The 13930-nt window shown below is 36.0% G+C and overlaps 1 protein-coding gene across 2 annotated transcripts in view; it reads right to left on the bottom strand.

The window, feature by feature from the left end:
- prodhb (proline dehydrogenase (oxidase) 1b) overlaps positions 1 to 13930 on the bottom strand; it is a 62666-nt gene that overhangs the window by 32248 nt on the left and 16488 nt on the right. For both annotated transcript variants that reach the window (XM_056457372.1, XM_056457371.1), the window contains 4 exons: positions 7481 to 7515; positions 7246 to 7395; positions 4325 to 4389; positions 4097 to 4213 (listed from right to left, as the gene is read on the bottom strand). In XM_056457372.1, coding sequence (XP_056313347.1) covers positions 4097 to 4213; positions 4325 to 4389; positions 7246 to 7395; positions 7481 to 7515 — 367 coding nt within the window. The remainder of the gene's footprint in view (positions 1 to 4096; positions 4214 to 4324; positions 4390 to 7245; positions 7396 to 7480; positions 7516 to 13930) is intronic.

Genomic DNA, 13930 nt, shown 5'->3' on the forward strand with positions numbered 1-13930 from the left:
ATATATATATATATATATATATTTTTTTTTTTTTTTTTTATTATTTTATTTTATTTATTTTTTTTTTCTGTTATACAGTATGTTTTAGATTAATGAAACTGAAAATGACAATCAAAAACCCTGCTATTCTATGACCTGGATAAAAAAATTTATATAAATGTCCCCGAATTTCAATGTCTGAATAGACCTTTTAAAAATCCATAATATTCCAGCAATTCCTTAATTCATGAAACCTGATTCATTCATCAGACCAAACCCTCCATAAAGACTGCATGATTAAAATGAAAGTTCACACAAACTGAACCCGGTGGGCGATTTTTGTTGAATGATTTCTATGGAACACAAAATAATACATTTTTTTAAATGCTTTCGCCCCTTGCCCCAAATAAAGCACCATATTCAACTTCACTCTCAGGGAAAATTTTTTTACAAAAGCTGTCACTTCATGTATTAATAATATGCATGTTTTATGTGCTAAACTGTGCCAAAGAAGTAGCTTTTGAAAAGGCAGCACCTCAGTGACTACTTTTGTACCGTTATTTCTAAGAGTACACTCTTGGTCCAAATGTGTTCAAAATGCAACCTGAAAAAGATAAAAGCGTCTCCTAAATGAGTGAATGTAAATATAAAGTGTTTTTGAAGAATAGTATGAATAGTTCTTAGAACTTTTGACAGTTCACATTAAGAAGAATAACTAGAAATATCATTTAAATTTGTTAATCTTTTTAAAATTAAGAGTCAAGTAAAGACCACAACACGTTAAGCATCATTCATGACAAGGATCATAACTATAATGTTAAATATGTAGTTTTCAATATCAAGTTTTAGAGAGGCCTAAAATAGAAATAAAATGGAATGGATAACGTTCATTCATTTTTCTTCGGCTTGGTCCCTTTTATATCAGGGGTCACCACAGCGGAATGAACCGACAACTATTCCAGCATTTGTTTTACGCAGTGGATGTCCTTTCAGCAGCAACCCAGTACTAGGAAACCCCCATACACTCTCCCATTCACACACACACACTCATACACTATGGCCAATTTAGTCCATCCGATTCACCTATAGCGCTATAGTGTTTGGACTGTGAGGGAAACCACAGCACCCGGAGGAAACCAATGCTAACACGGAGGGAACCTGCAAACTCAACATAGAAATGCCCACTGTGCCGCTCCCGGAATGGATAATTACAAAGTTAAAACTACTTTTACAATGATTACAAATAAAAAACAATAAAAACACAGACTAATTAAAATCCAAACTTCTTTAAAGACATTGAGCCATCAAGGAAGAAGACAACAATGCAGAGGAATTATGATAAATAACAGAGCATTGTGAGCATATTGTTATCAGCTAGGGCGACGCGATGGCGCAGTGGGTAGCATGATCAGCTCATAGCAAGAAGGTCTCTGGTTCGAGCCCCGGCTGGGTCAGTTGGCATTTCTGTGTGGAGTTTGCATGTTCTCCCCGTGTTCACGTGGGTTTCCTCTGGGTGCTCCCATTTCCCCCATAAGTCCAAAGATATGTGGTATAGGTGAATTGAATGAGCTAAACTGCTCGTAGTGTATGTGGGTGAATGAGTGTGTATGGATGTTTCCCAGTGATGGGTTGCAGCTGAAAGGGCAATCGCTGCATAAAACATATGCTGGATAAGTTGGCGGTTCATTCCGCTGTGGTGACCTCAGGTTAATAAAGGGACTAAGCCGGAAAGAAAATGAATAAATGAATGTTATCAGCTATCATATGGTGTGAAATGAATGTGTGTATGTTGTGTGAATGTGTGTGTGTTTATTGATTTAGCTTTTTTTTTTATATTCATGGAAACACTTTTGTGGATTGTTCCACACTGCAGGAAACAGAAATGCAAAGATATACACTAGAAGACTAATTTTAAGCCCACCTGTGAAATTTAAATAAGTTTTCAAATATTTTCTAAGTGTTGGCGTGGGTTTCCTCCAGGTGCTCCAGTTTTCCCCACAGACCAAAGACATGCACTATAGGGGAATTGATGAATAAAAATTGGCCGTAGTGTATGAGTGTGCATGTGAATGATCAGTACTGGGTTGCGGCTGGAAGGGCATCTGCTGAGTAAAACCTATACTGGAATAGTTACCGGTTCATTCTATAGTGACAACCTCTGAAATAGAGACTAAGCCGAAGCAAAATGAATGAAAGAGTATTTTTCATGTGCTGTTTAAAAGAGCAAGAAAATTTCCACAGTATTGCCTATTATATTTTTTTTTTCTGGAAAAAGCCTTATTTCTTTTAGCTTGCCTGGGATAAAAAAAGTAAAAATAAAAACTGTTAAGGTTAATATTATTAGCGCACTTGAGAAATGTTTTTTTTTTAATTAAAGCAGACATACTATGCCCTTTTAAAAGTGGTAAAGTAAGTCTAATTTCTCTAGAGTGTGTAAAATGCCACACAAATAATGTTTTATAACTCTGAAACTGACCCCGTTAGGCTTTTAGTAGCTGTCACTTTAAATTCAAATGAGATTTTACTCTATTAAAAAGGAGGCGGAGCTATAAATGCCTGTGTGTCAGCATAGTGGCAGATTAAAAACAGAACTAACATCATGTCTGTGGAAAAACTGAAATGTCAAAAGAAGTGTCTCAGAAGGGGCGGCACGGTGGCTCACTGTTTAGCAAGAAGGTTGCTGGGTCGAGTCCCGGCTGGGCAATTCTGTGTGGAGTTTGCATGTTCTCCCCGTGTTGGTGTGGGTTTCCTCCGGGTGCTTCATTTTCCCCCACAGTCTAAACACATGAGCAGGTGAATTGGGTAAACAAAATTGGCTGAAGTGGGTGTGTGAATGCGAAAGTGTATGGGTGTTTCTCAGCGCTGAATTGAAGCTGGAAGGGTACCCGCTGCATAAAACATATCCTGGAATAGTTGGTGGTTCACTCCACCGTGGCGACACCTGATGAATAAGGGATTAAGCCGAAGGAAAATGAATGAATGAATGAATAAATTAAGTGTCTCAGAAGGCAGTCTATGGGGACTACGGTGTTCATTTTTGCATCCTAAAACCTTTATATTGTTTTTTATAATGCCTTTCAGTCACTGACATTATGTTTTGTTCAAGCTTACAACTCCAAAACTCTATAGACAGCCAGCTGCTTCTCACTCAGGGTAATTTATGCTAATGAGGGAGAGATCACTTATGCCTCGTTTCCACTGAATGGTACAGTACAGTACGGTATGGTACGAGTCACCTTATCGGGCTTGTGTCTACACTGCCAAATGATACCAATGGTACCCTATTGGTAGGCGCGGTGTTCGACAAAAGGCTGCAGTCGACGTCATTCTTGCTTGAAGTTAACATATCACATAAGAAGCACTTCTTACCACCACTTAACTTAAAAAAAATTAGTAAATCCAATGAATCATCTTTGAATCATTTTTTTCAGTGTACTTTGCATCTTGCTCATGGAAAGTGTCCAACACAAGCTCATTGGAAATATGTGCTTCGACCAACAGTTATGCTCAAAAACACACCCATAACTCATAAGAGAATAAGTACAACACTATTAGATCATGTGCTGGGGCGCAAACCACATTTTCTGTCCTAAAAATAGCAAAAGTGGATTCAGACACGCTCTTAATGCTTTTGACGTTAGACGTTAGAGCCCTATATGTTGTATTTTGTGTTTCTACATTATGCAATTTACCCACATACCATGACTTCCACTTTTCAAAACTTCCCAATGAAATAAAGATTTAGTATTTTATTTTAATAACATACAATACCACTGATTACATTGCTAAAGATCACTGCAATGAAAGACTATCCTCGCAAGCATCAATTCCCATATATTGCACCCTTGAGCAAAATCTTCATTGCAAATGACCTTGAATAAATGTCCCATTTAAACTGATACTACATACAAGTGTCTGCTAAAAGACTACTTCATTATTTATAGTCATCCTAATTAGATTCTGTTATTAAAATACTGGACAGTCATATGGCCTCCAGTGGCTTTGCTGCAGGTCAGATTTGCTACAGCTGCCTTTATACAGTAATCTTATACAGAAATCATACTTCAGTGTTGCTTGATCTGTGCATTTGGCCGAAGACTGAACCCAAAAATCTTACCTGCAATTTCTCTAGATCCAGTTTCTGCTCCAGCACCTCCATGCTGTCTTTGCCCTGCTTGCTAGCGAGGAAACTGAAAAAGCGTCTCCATTTCACCAGCACTTCGGAGAACTGGAGCTGCAGACGCCCGGGGGTGGGAAGGATGAGGAGCCTGGTTAGTTCATGGAGGTGACGGATTTTAACCTGATGTTTTCTGATGAATGAACCCTGCGTGAACCACAGTCTTACCAGGAATTGCGGGCGCCCCAAGGCAGTCATCTTAATAGCCGAGAAACCATCTTCAGAACTTCCACCTGAGCAGGCAGGTGATTTTCTTTTAGAGTTATTTTAGTGGTAACAGCAGCAATGAAAGTGAAACTGGCTTTTTTTAGAAGCAATTTTACAGGAGCGCTGAATGAATTCTACGCGGTTATACTTGGTGTCGTGGGTGCATTACAATGGGTGTTACTCTAATAGTGCTGGCATAATGGAAAACTTGAGCTGCATGCACATTCACAAATACACTATATGTGCTTTCTAAAGATACTAGGTCTCCACTAAACTAAAACATACAGCATATCATATGCTATACAGTGCTCAACATGTATGAGTACACCCTTCACAAATCCCTCATTTAAATTAATATTTTCTATAGGAAGCTTTACAATATCATATTTGTGCATATACATATGATTAGCCAGTGCTGAAGCCAAATCTGGAGCTTATATAACAAAATAATAGTCCAGAATCAGTATACCCAAATTTATATGTTAAGGAATAATATTAATTGAAAAATGTAAAAGGGCAGAATTCAAGAGAAAGAAAATAATTATAAAATTTTGTTGAAATTTTTTAGTTTGTAATTTTTCCCCCCAATATTTACCATGAATTTAAATTGATAATATTTCTATTACTAAAGATGTTCGGTGGCTAAAATATTATTTCAATAAATATATCTGTTTAATAAATCTGTTTTTTAAATGCACCAAAATATGTTACCTACATCCACTGAGAAATGGATGAAAACATTCATTTTCAAAATAGGGTGTATTTATGTTGAGTGCTGTACATATATAAGAATCAGCGAACAAATGATTCTAAAAATAATGTTTCTTAATTTCTTAGAAAATAATTACTTAATCTTAATTCCTACACTGACAAAAACAGATTTCTGTAAAATTGTTGAAAACTATTTAAAATGGCGTTGAATTTAACCCCATTTTCTGGGTTGAATTAAAAATAAACACATTAAATTGAGTAACTTCATGTTGAGTAACTGAATGTTTAAATTCAGCCCAAATAAATTGTTTACAACCACTTAACTTAAAAAATTTTGTAATCAAGTTAATATCATCTTTGAATCATTATACTTTGCATCCTGCTTATGGAAAGTGCCCAACACAAGCTCATTGGAAAAATGTGCTTCAACAGACAGTTCTGTGAAACCACAAAAACATACTTTAACACACATTATGGCTAAAACGAACATTATGGCGCACTATGACACCAACTTTTTTTCTTTTTCACACTAAGGATATTTACAGGGCCATATGATTAAGAAATAAAGACTTGTTTTCATGCAGTTCTTCGCACCACAACAAATTAAATACCACAAAACACCTTACCAATGTCTACGATTTGCAATCAAATCCATTTACAACTTCAATCAAAATCAACTTCAATTTACAATCAAAAACATGTACAACTTTTCTTGCACGGTTTGCTCAGTAGTTCACTATGTAAGTGACAAAAGTCTTGTCACTTATCCAAGTTTTAGGAACAACAAACAATAACTTGACTTCTAGTTGATTATTTAGTATGAAAAATGGCTTATATGAAAGGCAAAGCCTCTGGTTTAGGCTTATTTTACCAAAATAAATATGATCATGCCTTGATTTTTAATAATTTAATTAGGAAGGTAAGGTCTGACTTTGCTTAGACAACATTCTTGTCACTTAACAGAAATAATGTACAGTATAGAATATAAAGTCCTGCTGCAGTGGAATTAATATTGTGTATGACTCCCATGAGCTTGGAGGACTGTATCCATACATCTCTGCAATGACTCAAATAACTTATTAATAAAGTCATCTGGAATGGCAAAGAAAGCGTTCCTGCAGGACTCCCAGAGTTCATCAAGATTCTTTGGATTCATCTTCAATAGAATGCTCAATAATGTTCATATCTGGTGACTGGGCTGGCTAATCCTGGAGCACCTTGAACTTTGCTTTCAGGAACTTTGATAAGGAGGCTGAAGTATGAGAAGGAGCGCTGTCCTGCTGAAGAATATGCCCTCTCCTGTGGTATCTAATGTAATGGGCAGCACAAATGTCTTGATATCTCAGGCTGTTGATGTTGCCATTCACTCTGCAGATCTCTCACACACCCCCATACTGAATGTAACCCCAAACCTTGATTTTTCCTTCACCAAACTTGACTGATTTCTCTGAGAATCTTGGGTCCCTGCAGGTTTCAATAGGTCTTCTGCAGTATTTGTGATGATTGAGATGCAGTTCAACAGAGGAATAATCGGAAAAATAGACCTTCTGCCACTTTTCCAAATGATCAACTAGAAGTTATTATTTGTTGCTCTTACAACTGTTATCGACGACAAGACTTTTGTCAGGTAGTGTACTGAGTTGTAGTCTAGTAGATTTGCCATCAGAAATGCGCAACAAACCCAATGCTATCTCTCAGCAACTGTAACTTTTTGATTTAGTGGCTAAGTCATAGGAATTTTTACGATCTCATTCTTACAGTTTAGTTCGTCTCCTAATGACGGTTGGGTTTAGGGGTGTGGTTTGGTCCCACACCTCCTTTCAAAAGTTATACATTTTCATTCGACTGAACTCATATGAATTAGCCACTACTGTATTATGTGTCCTTGTGAGATCAGGCTAAACGAAACATAATAATAATAATGATAATAATAATAATAATAAATATTCCTTACATTTATATAGCACTTTTGAGGAGCTAGCAGCCGGCAACATATCCACAGAAACATATTTTGGCAAGTTTTTCCAATGAGCCTGGGTCGCAAGTGTCCTAATTACTTTGTGTGTATCTTAATCATTGCATTTGCAGCCCCTAGCTTATGTTTTGCATGCAGGCTGACTTCAATTCCAGAGTTTATTATTACTAATCAGCTTTTCTAAATACTCTGTTACCTGAGGCTTTGATGCAATTGAGGAAAGTCTCCATGTGCTGGTCACATTTGGCCTCATCGGCATAGAAATAAGTACGAGCGCTCGTTACGCCTTCACGACGGTCGCCAAACCTTCGATGAGCTGTGAACTTCTTTTCTCGGTGGTCCACTCCTGAAACACATAGAAAGGGGAAAATCTGACCTTTTGCTTCAATCTTACAAACGAATTGAAATGCTAAAAATGTGCACGTACTCACCAGGGCTTTCTTTCTCTGATGTAGACATGCAAGATCTATCAGGAAAAGAAAAGAAATTGACATTTCTAATAAAACAGGGTGACTAATGAAAGCAACTACTACTTGTTCTTAAGGTCTTTGTAGAGACCTTTAGCTGACAAAACGTAGAAACAGCAGTTTCTGCAGAGAGGAATCAATAATAACTGCAGAGGCTGCTATGAAGTGACTTTACTATGGTGCACTAGGGCTGTTTGTTTCTCTTCTAGATTTCAGGGTCAGCACTTAGAGGCAAACTCCCGCCTGACGTCTATGCTGATGCCCACATGTGTCTGAACTGCACTGACGCTCAGGCCAGCAGTGGCACAGTGGTTTGTTTGGATTAAGTTCCTGTGATCTCTCAAACGCCTCTGCACTTCCACATCCACCCACATCCTCTGCTACAGCACATGCAAGTGGTATATCTGTACATTAAATCCAAGGTTTAGTACGTATCCCAGCTTATTATGATTAACCCTTGTGTACTGTTCAAATTGTTATGTTCGTTATGTTTGTAATGTTTACGACTGTTTTTGCTGGAATAAACTAGAATTTGCTGTTTTGTTTGGCTGGAATAAAAGCAGTTTTACATTTTTTAAATAAATGTTAAGGTCAATATTATTGGCCCCTTTAAGATTTTTTTCCTGATCGGCTACAGAACAAACAACTTTTGTCCAATAACTTGCCTAATTATTCAAACATTCCTGCAACATAATAACCTAGTTAAGTCTTTAAATTGCACTTTAAGCTGAATACCAGAATTCACCAAATTAGTTATTAGAAATTACTAGACAAAACTATTGTATCTTGTGTGTTGTATCTTGAGTTAGTAAATGGAGCTCAGAGCCAAACGTTCATGCTGGTCATTTTTTTGGGCACCCATCAGACATACACAGCAATCATTATTATGTTAATAATGTGTTGAACAGCACTTGGGAAATATTATTAAAATAATTAAAATTCTACAGGTATAATAATTGACTTTAACTGTATATGCAAGCAAATTCTACTTTAAATAATGTAAAACATTCAAATTAAAAGCATTCAAGTCGTTTTTTTAAAACTTTTGATGTACGGATTAAAAAAAAGAACTGTTAAACATATCAATAAAAAATAAAGAAAAAACATTTATGTTGTTATAAAATACTAAATTACCTGTATTCAAAAAGAGTACAAGAAAAAAATGTACTATAAATGTTAAGCAATGACAAATGACTAACATGCAAGAGGCTCCAGAGCAATCACAGATTTCCTCTCTGATTTTTAAACTCAGATTTGATCTGTGTATTTTCCTCATGTAAAAAAGAAATGCAATCGGCACACTTTCACAAAAATGTCTGCATCATTCAAAGGGAAACACCTTTTGACTAGATGTTTTTCAGTCAAGTTTTGCATGGATGGATGGATGGATGGATGGATGGAATGATAAAATGATAAACAGAACAATAAATATAATGATAGATAGAATAATAGACACAATAGATAGAATAATAGATAGAACTATAGAACAATAGATAGACAGACAGAAAAATAGAAAGAATGATAAAACAATAGATAGAATGACAAAAAGATAGGCAGAATGATGGTTAAACTATAGATAGAATGACAGAAAGAAAAATAAAATGATAGACAGACAGATGGACGGACAGATGGAACATTATGATTGATGGATGTAATACCATACAGATATATAGATAGATAGGTAGATAGGTAGATAGGTAGGTAGGTAGATAGGTAGATAGGTAGGTAGGTAGGTAGGTAGGTAGGTAGGTAGGTAGGTAGGTAGATAGATAGATAGATAGATAGATAGATAGATAGATAGATAGATAGATAGATAGATAGATAGATAGATAGATAGATAGATAGATAGATAGATAGATAGATAGATAGATAGATAGATCGAATGACGGACTGACGGAATGACGGACGGACGGACGGACAGATGGACAGACAGACAGACAGACAGACAGACAGACAGACAGACAGACAGATAGACAGATAGACAGATAGATAGATAGATAGATAGATAGATAGATAGATAGATAGATAGATAGATAGAACTATAGAACAATAGATAGACAGACAGAAAAATAGAAAGAATGATAAAACAATAGATAGAATGACAGAAAGATAGGCAGAATGAGAGTTAAACTATAGATAGAATGACAGAAAGAAAGATAAAATGATAGACAGACAGATGGACGGACAGATGGAACATAATAATTGATGGATGTAATACCATACAGATAGATAGATAGATAGATAGATAGATAGATAGATAGATAGATAGATAGATAGATAGATAGATAGATAGATAGATAGATAGATAGATAGATAGATAGATAGATAGATAGAATGACGGACGGACGGACGGACGGACGGACGGACGGACGGACGGACGGACGGACGGACGGACGGACGGACGGACGGACGGACGGACGGACGGACGGACGGACGGACGGACGGACGGACGGACGGACGGACGGACGGACGGACGGACGGACGGACGGACGGACGGACGGACGGACGGACGGACAGACAGACAGATAGATAGATAGATAGATAGATAGATAGATAGATAGATAGATAGAATGACAGAAAAATAGAAAGAATGATAAAACAATAGATAGAATGTCAGAAAGATAGATAAAATGATACAGACAAACGGAAGGACAGATGGAACACAATGATTGATGGATGATGTAATAACAGATAGATGGATGGATGGAAGGATGGATGGATGTATGGATGGATGGATGGATGGAACAACAGAATGATGGATAAATAGAATGATAGAGAGAATGATAGAACGATCGAATGATAGACAGAAAGACAGACAGACAGAATTACAGAAAGATAGAATGATAGATAAAATGATAGATAGAATGATTAATAAATCCATAAATAGAACGACAGATAAGATGATAGAATGATAGAATGATAGATAGACAGACAGATCGATAGACAGAACGACAATGATAGATAGAATGATAGAACAATAAACAGAATGATAGAAATAGGATAGATCAATAGATAGATGATAGATAGAACACTAGACAGAGAGAGAGACAGACATATGGCATTTATATTTTAGAAAATATGTAAAAATGTAATTCATTCATAAATAAATGTATTCCTCACTAATTACTACTCAAACTATCCTAAAGCTTCATGCATTTTCTGCAGTTTCTTCAAGCAAAAAAAAAAATAAATCTAAAATCACGGGTTTGTCTTGGGCCGACATCAGCTGCATATTACATAGCAGATAATTCACAAATCAATGCATCCAAGTCAATTACAGCCGACTTGGTTGCTATAATAATCATGTCTGTCTGCATGAAGACGCAGCAATAACAGCTTTTCACACAAAACTGATAGCAGGCAGAAACGACGTCTGAGATCTCAAGGAATGATCAGCCTCGGGTTCCTGAATATTAGATGGCAACCTACTCAAATGCCACATCCTCCATCACACCCCTGATAATGCAGAAAAGCCGAGCTGAGCACTCTATTCTGTATAACAGCATTACAGGATCCATTGGGGTGGATGTTAATGCAATATTGATAGGGGCAGAGGCTCTAAAACACACATCACGAACATAAATTAGCTTTTATTAGCCGGTGACCAGCCTGGGTCCTCTGTGGTTGTAAAGAGCATTTCCAATAAACGCTCCATTTCGGCTCATTTGGTCTGCAGACTGAATGTGTGTGAGATTGTGGAGATTCAGCGCCGCTCGCAGGACGTGAGGAGGAATGAACAGAGAAACCCATTTAAAGGGATAGTACACCTAAAGATGGACTTCTTTTTTTCTGTTAAACACAAAAGAAGATATTTTGAAGAAAGATGGAAGCCTGTAACCATTGACTTCCATAACAAATGTTTTCCCTACTATGGAAGTCAGTGGTTACAGGTTTTCAGCATTCTTCAAAATTTCAGCATTCAGGTTTTCAGCATTCTTTTGTGTTCAACGTAAAAAAAAATTTACTCAGAAAGATTTGAAACCAATCAAGGGAGAGAAAATAGTGAGTCAATTGAAATTTTTTTGGTGAACTGCCCCTTTAATTCCTTTTTGTTTATAAATGATTTGCAATGCGCCTATTTCACGGGTAAAGTCTAGATCGGATATGCGGCCGGACGAAGTGCGATACGCACATTAATTTAGCAGCATTTTTTATGACACTCTATAGCAATAATTAATATTTTTACAGTACTGTGACGGTTGGGTTTAGGAGTGGGGTGGGGGTAGGCGTTAAAAAATAAAATTTATTGGGTAATTTAAAAAATAACATAAATAATACTCAGTACAACTACTGTTTTTACCTTACTGTGACGGTTTAGTTTAGGGGTGGGGGTAGACGTTAATAAAATACAATTTTAAAAAATACACGAGGCTGCAGTGGGAAGAAACCCGGAAGTATAGGATCAGCACTATAAACATTGCATATATGTGTATATATATATATATATATATATATATATATATATATATATATATATATATATATATATATATATATATATATATATATATATATATATATATATATGTATGTATGTATAAAAATATAGATAAAATTATTTGTCATTCGTCCAGATCTTTTGTCTGTTCATATCTATGTCGACACAAAACAATACCAGATATGAAGTGCCGGATCCGGTCTCTTCAAAAACTAGCGGAGTGCGGGTGTGTGTGGGACTGATCATGACTGAAAATGAGTGAACATTAATAAGTGAACATTCTGGTGATGACAGAGCTTGACAGGAACTTTTTAGCACTATAAACATTGCATACTGTATATGTGTATATATATCAGTTTCTTCCTCCATTTCTCAAGTGTAAGTAAGTGTGATTAAAATGGTTGCCTCCTTGTTTTCTCTAGCTTGCGAAAAGTGTAGTTGATTGTGTTTTGTTCCTTGTAAACACTCCACGCGGCTTGTACTGTATCTGGTTAACTCTTTTATTCAAATATCGCACCTAAAGCCACATTGAAAACACGACGCATGTCGCTTTCTTTACCATTTTAAATGTGTTAGTGACCAATTTAATTGCCATTCTCTGCCGTTAGTCGTTACTATCAGTCAACTATTGATCTACATAAAAAAATTATATGTTACTTCAATAATATTCGCTAAGATGTTTTCAACATGTTTAACTGCGTTTTCTGGACAAACATTTTTGTGTTGAACAGGAATATTGATATGTAATAATTTGCGCATGCGACGATCAAAAACTAAGATTGTTTATCTGTTGCTTGTAAGAGGGGTGACACAGTGGCGCAGCGGATAGCACAGTCGCCTCACAGCAAGAAGGTCGCTGGTTGACCGGCTGGGTCAGTTGGCATCCCTGTGTTCATGTGGGTTTCCTCCGGTTTCCCCTATTGTCCAAAGACATGCGGTACAGGTGTCTGAGTGTGAATGGGTGTTTCCCAGCACTGGATTAATAAATAAAGGGACTAAGCCAAAGGAAAATGAATGAAGTATTAAGTTTGGGTTTGTCATTTTTAAGTAAAATGATTACAAACAGAATGATATGCTAACTAGTACTAATTACTTACTTTGCAAATTTGAAAAACAGAAAACATCCACTAAACAGAAAAAAATTTATTGACTCAATAGCAGTATCTGTTGCTTTAGTTGATGTGACAAGAATATCCTTATTAGTTAAATACAATAATCAACATTGCATTAATAAACAAAATTACGTCAGCTGAACAAAATTTTGTTACAGAGAAGAACTAAAACAACAGTTGTTGAGAAATCTCAAAGTTATTACTGCATCAAGTTGCCTTGTTTCTTTATGTTTACTCAACAGTTTATTTTTACAGTGTAAGGAGTTGGTAAGGAGGGGTTTGGGAAGAAAAGAATCGCTGAATAAATCATATGGGAGTTGTTGGGATAATTAGGTAATAATAAATGCATATTATAAGACAATAAAAGTGTTTTTTGACCTTGCATGCATATCAGCCTGTAGTTGGAGGGTAGTAGGGGTTCTTTAAACATTTTAATTCTTTGTTGATTTTATTTCTTATACTTATTGTGTGGTTATTATATAATGCTTTAATAAACCTGCCGTGCCTAATCTGGAAGAAATGTCATCAGTAATTTGTAATGAATAAATAAATAAATAAATAAATAAATAAATAAATAAATAAATAAATAAATAACAGGTATTCTGCAAAGCTGTACATTTATTTTTACCATAGCTGTATATTTACATGTCATAAATACATTTATTAATACAATTTATATATTTTTCTAACATGTATTTTATTGTTTGTAAAGCAAACAGATATTATGGGATTCTCTCTGTATCACTGGCTCTTTCTCACAATCCCGACGGCGTATCATTTACATTTCCATCAACTATATTTCGCTGGGTTTTCAGGCAAATACATTTCATTTTTATCTCCAGCAGGAGACCCTTGAGTATGGCT

Source organism: Danio aesculapii, chromosome 5, assembly GCF_903798145.1.
Source record: "Danio aesculapii chromosome 5, fDanAes4.1, whole genome shotgun sequence".
Lineage (NCBI taxonomy): Eukaryota > Metazoa > Chordata > Actinopteri > Cypriniformes > Danionidae > Danio > Danio aesculapii.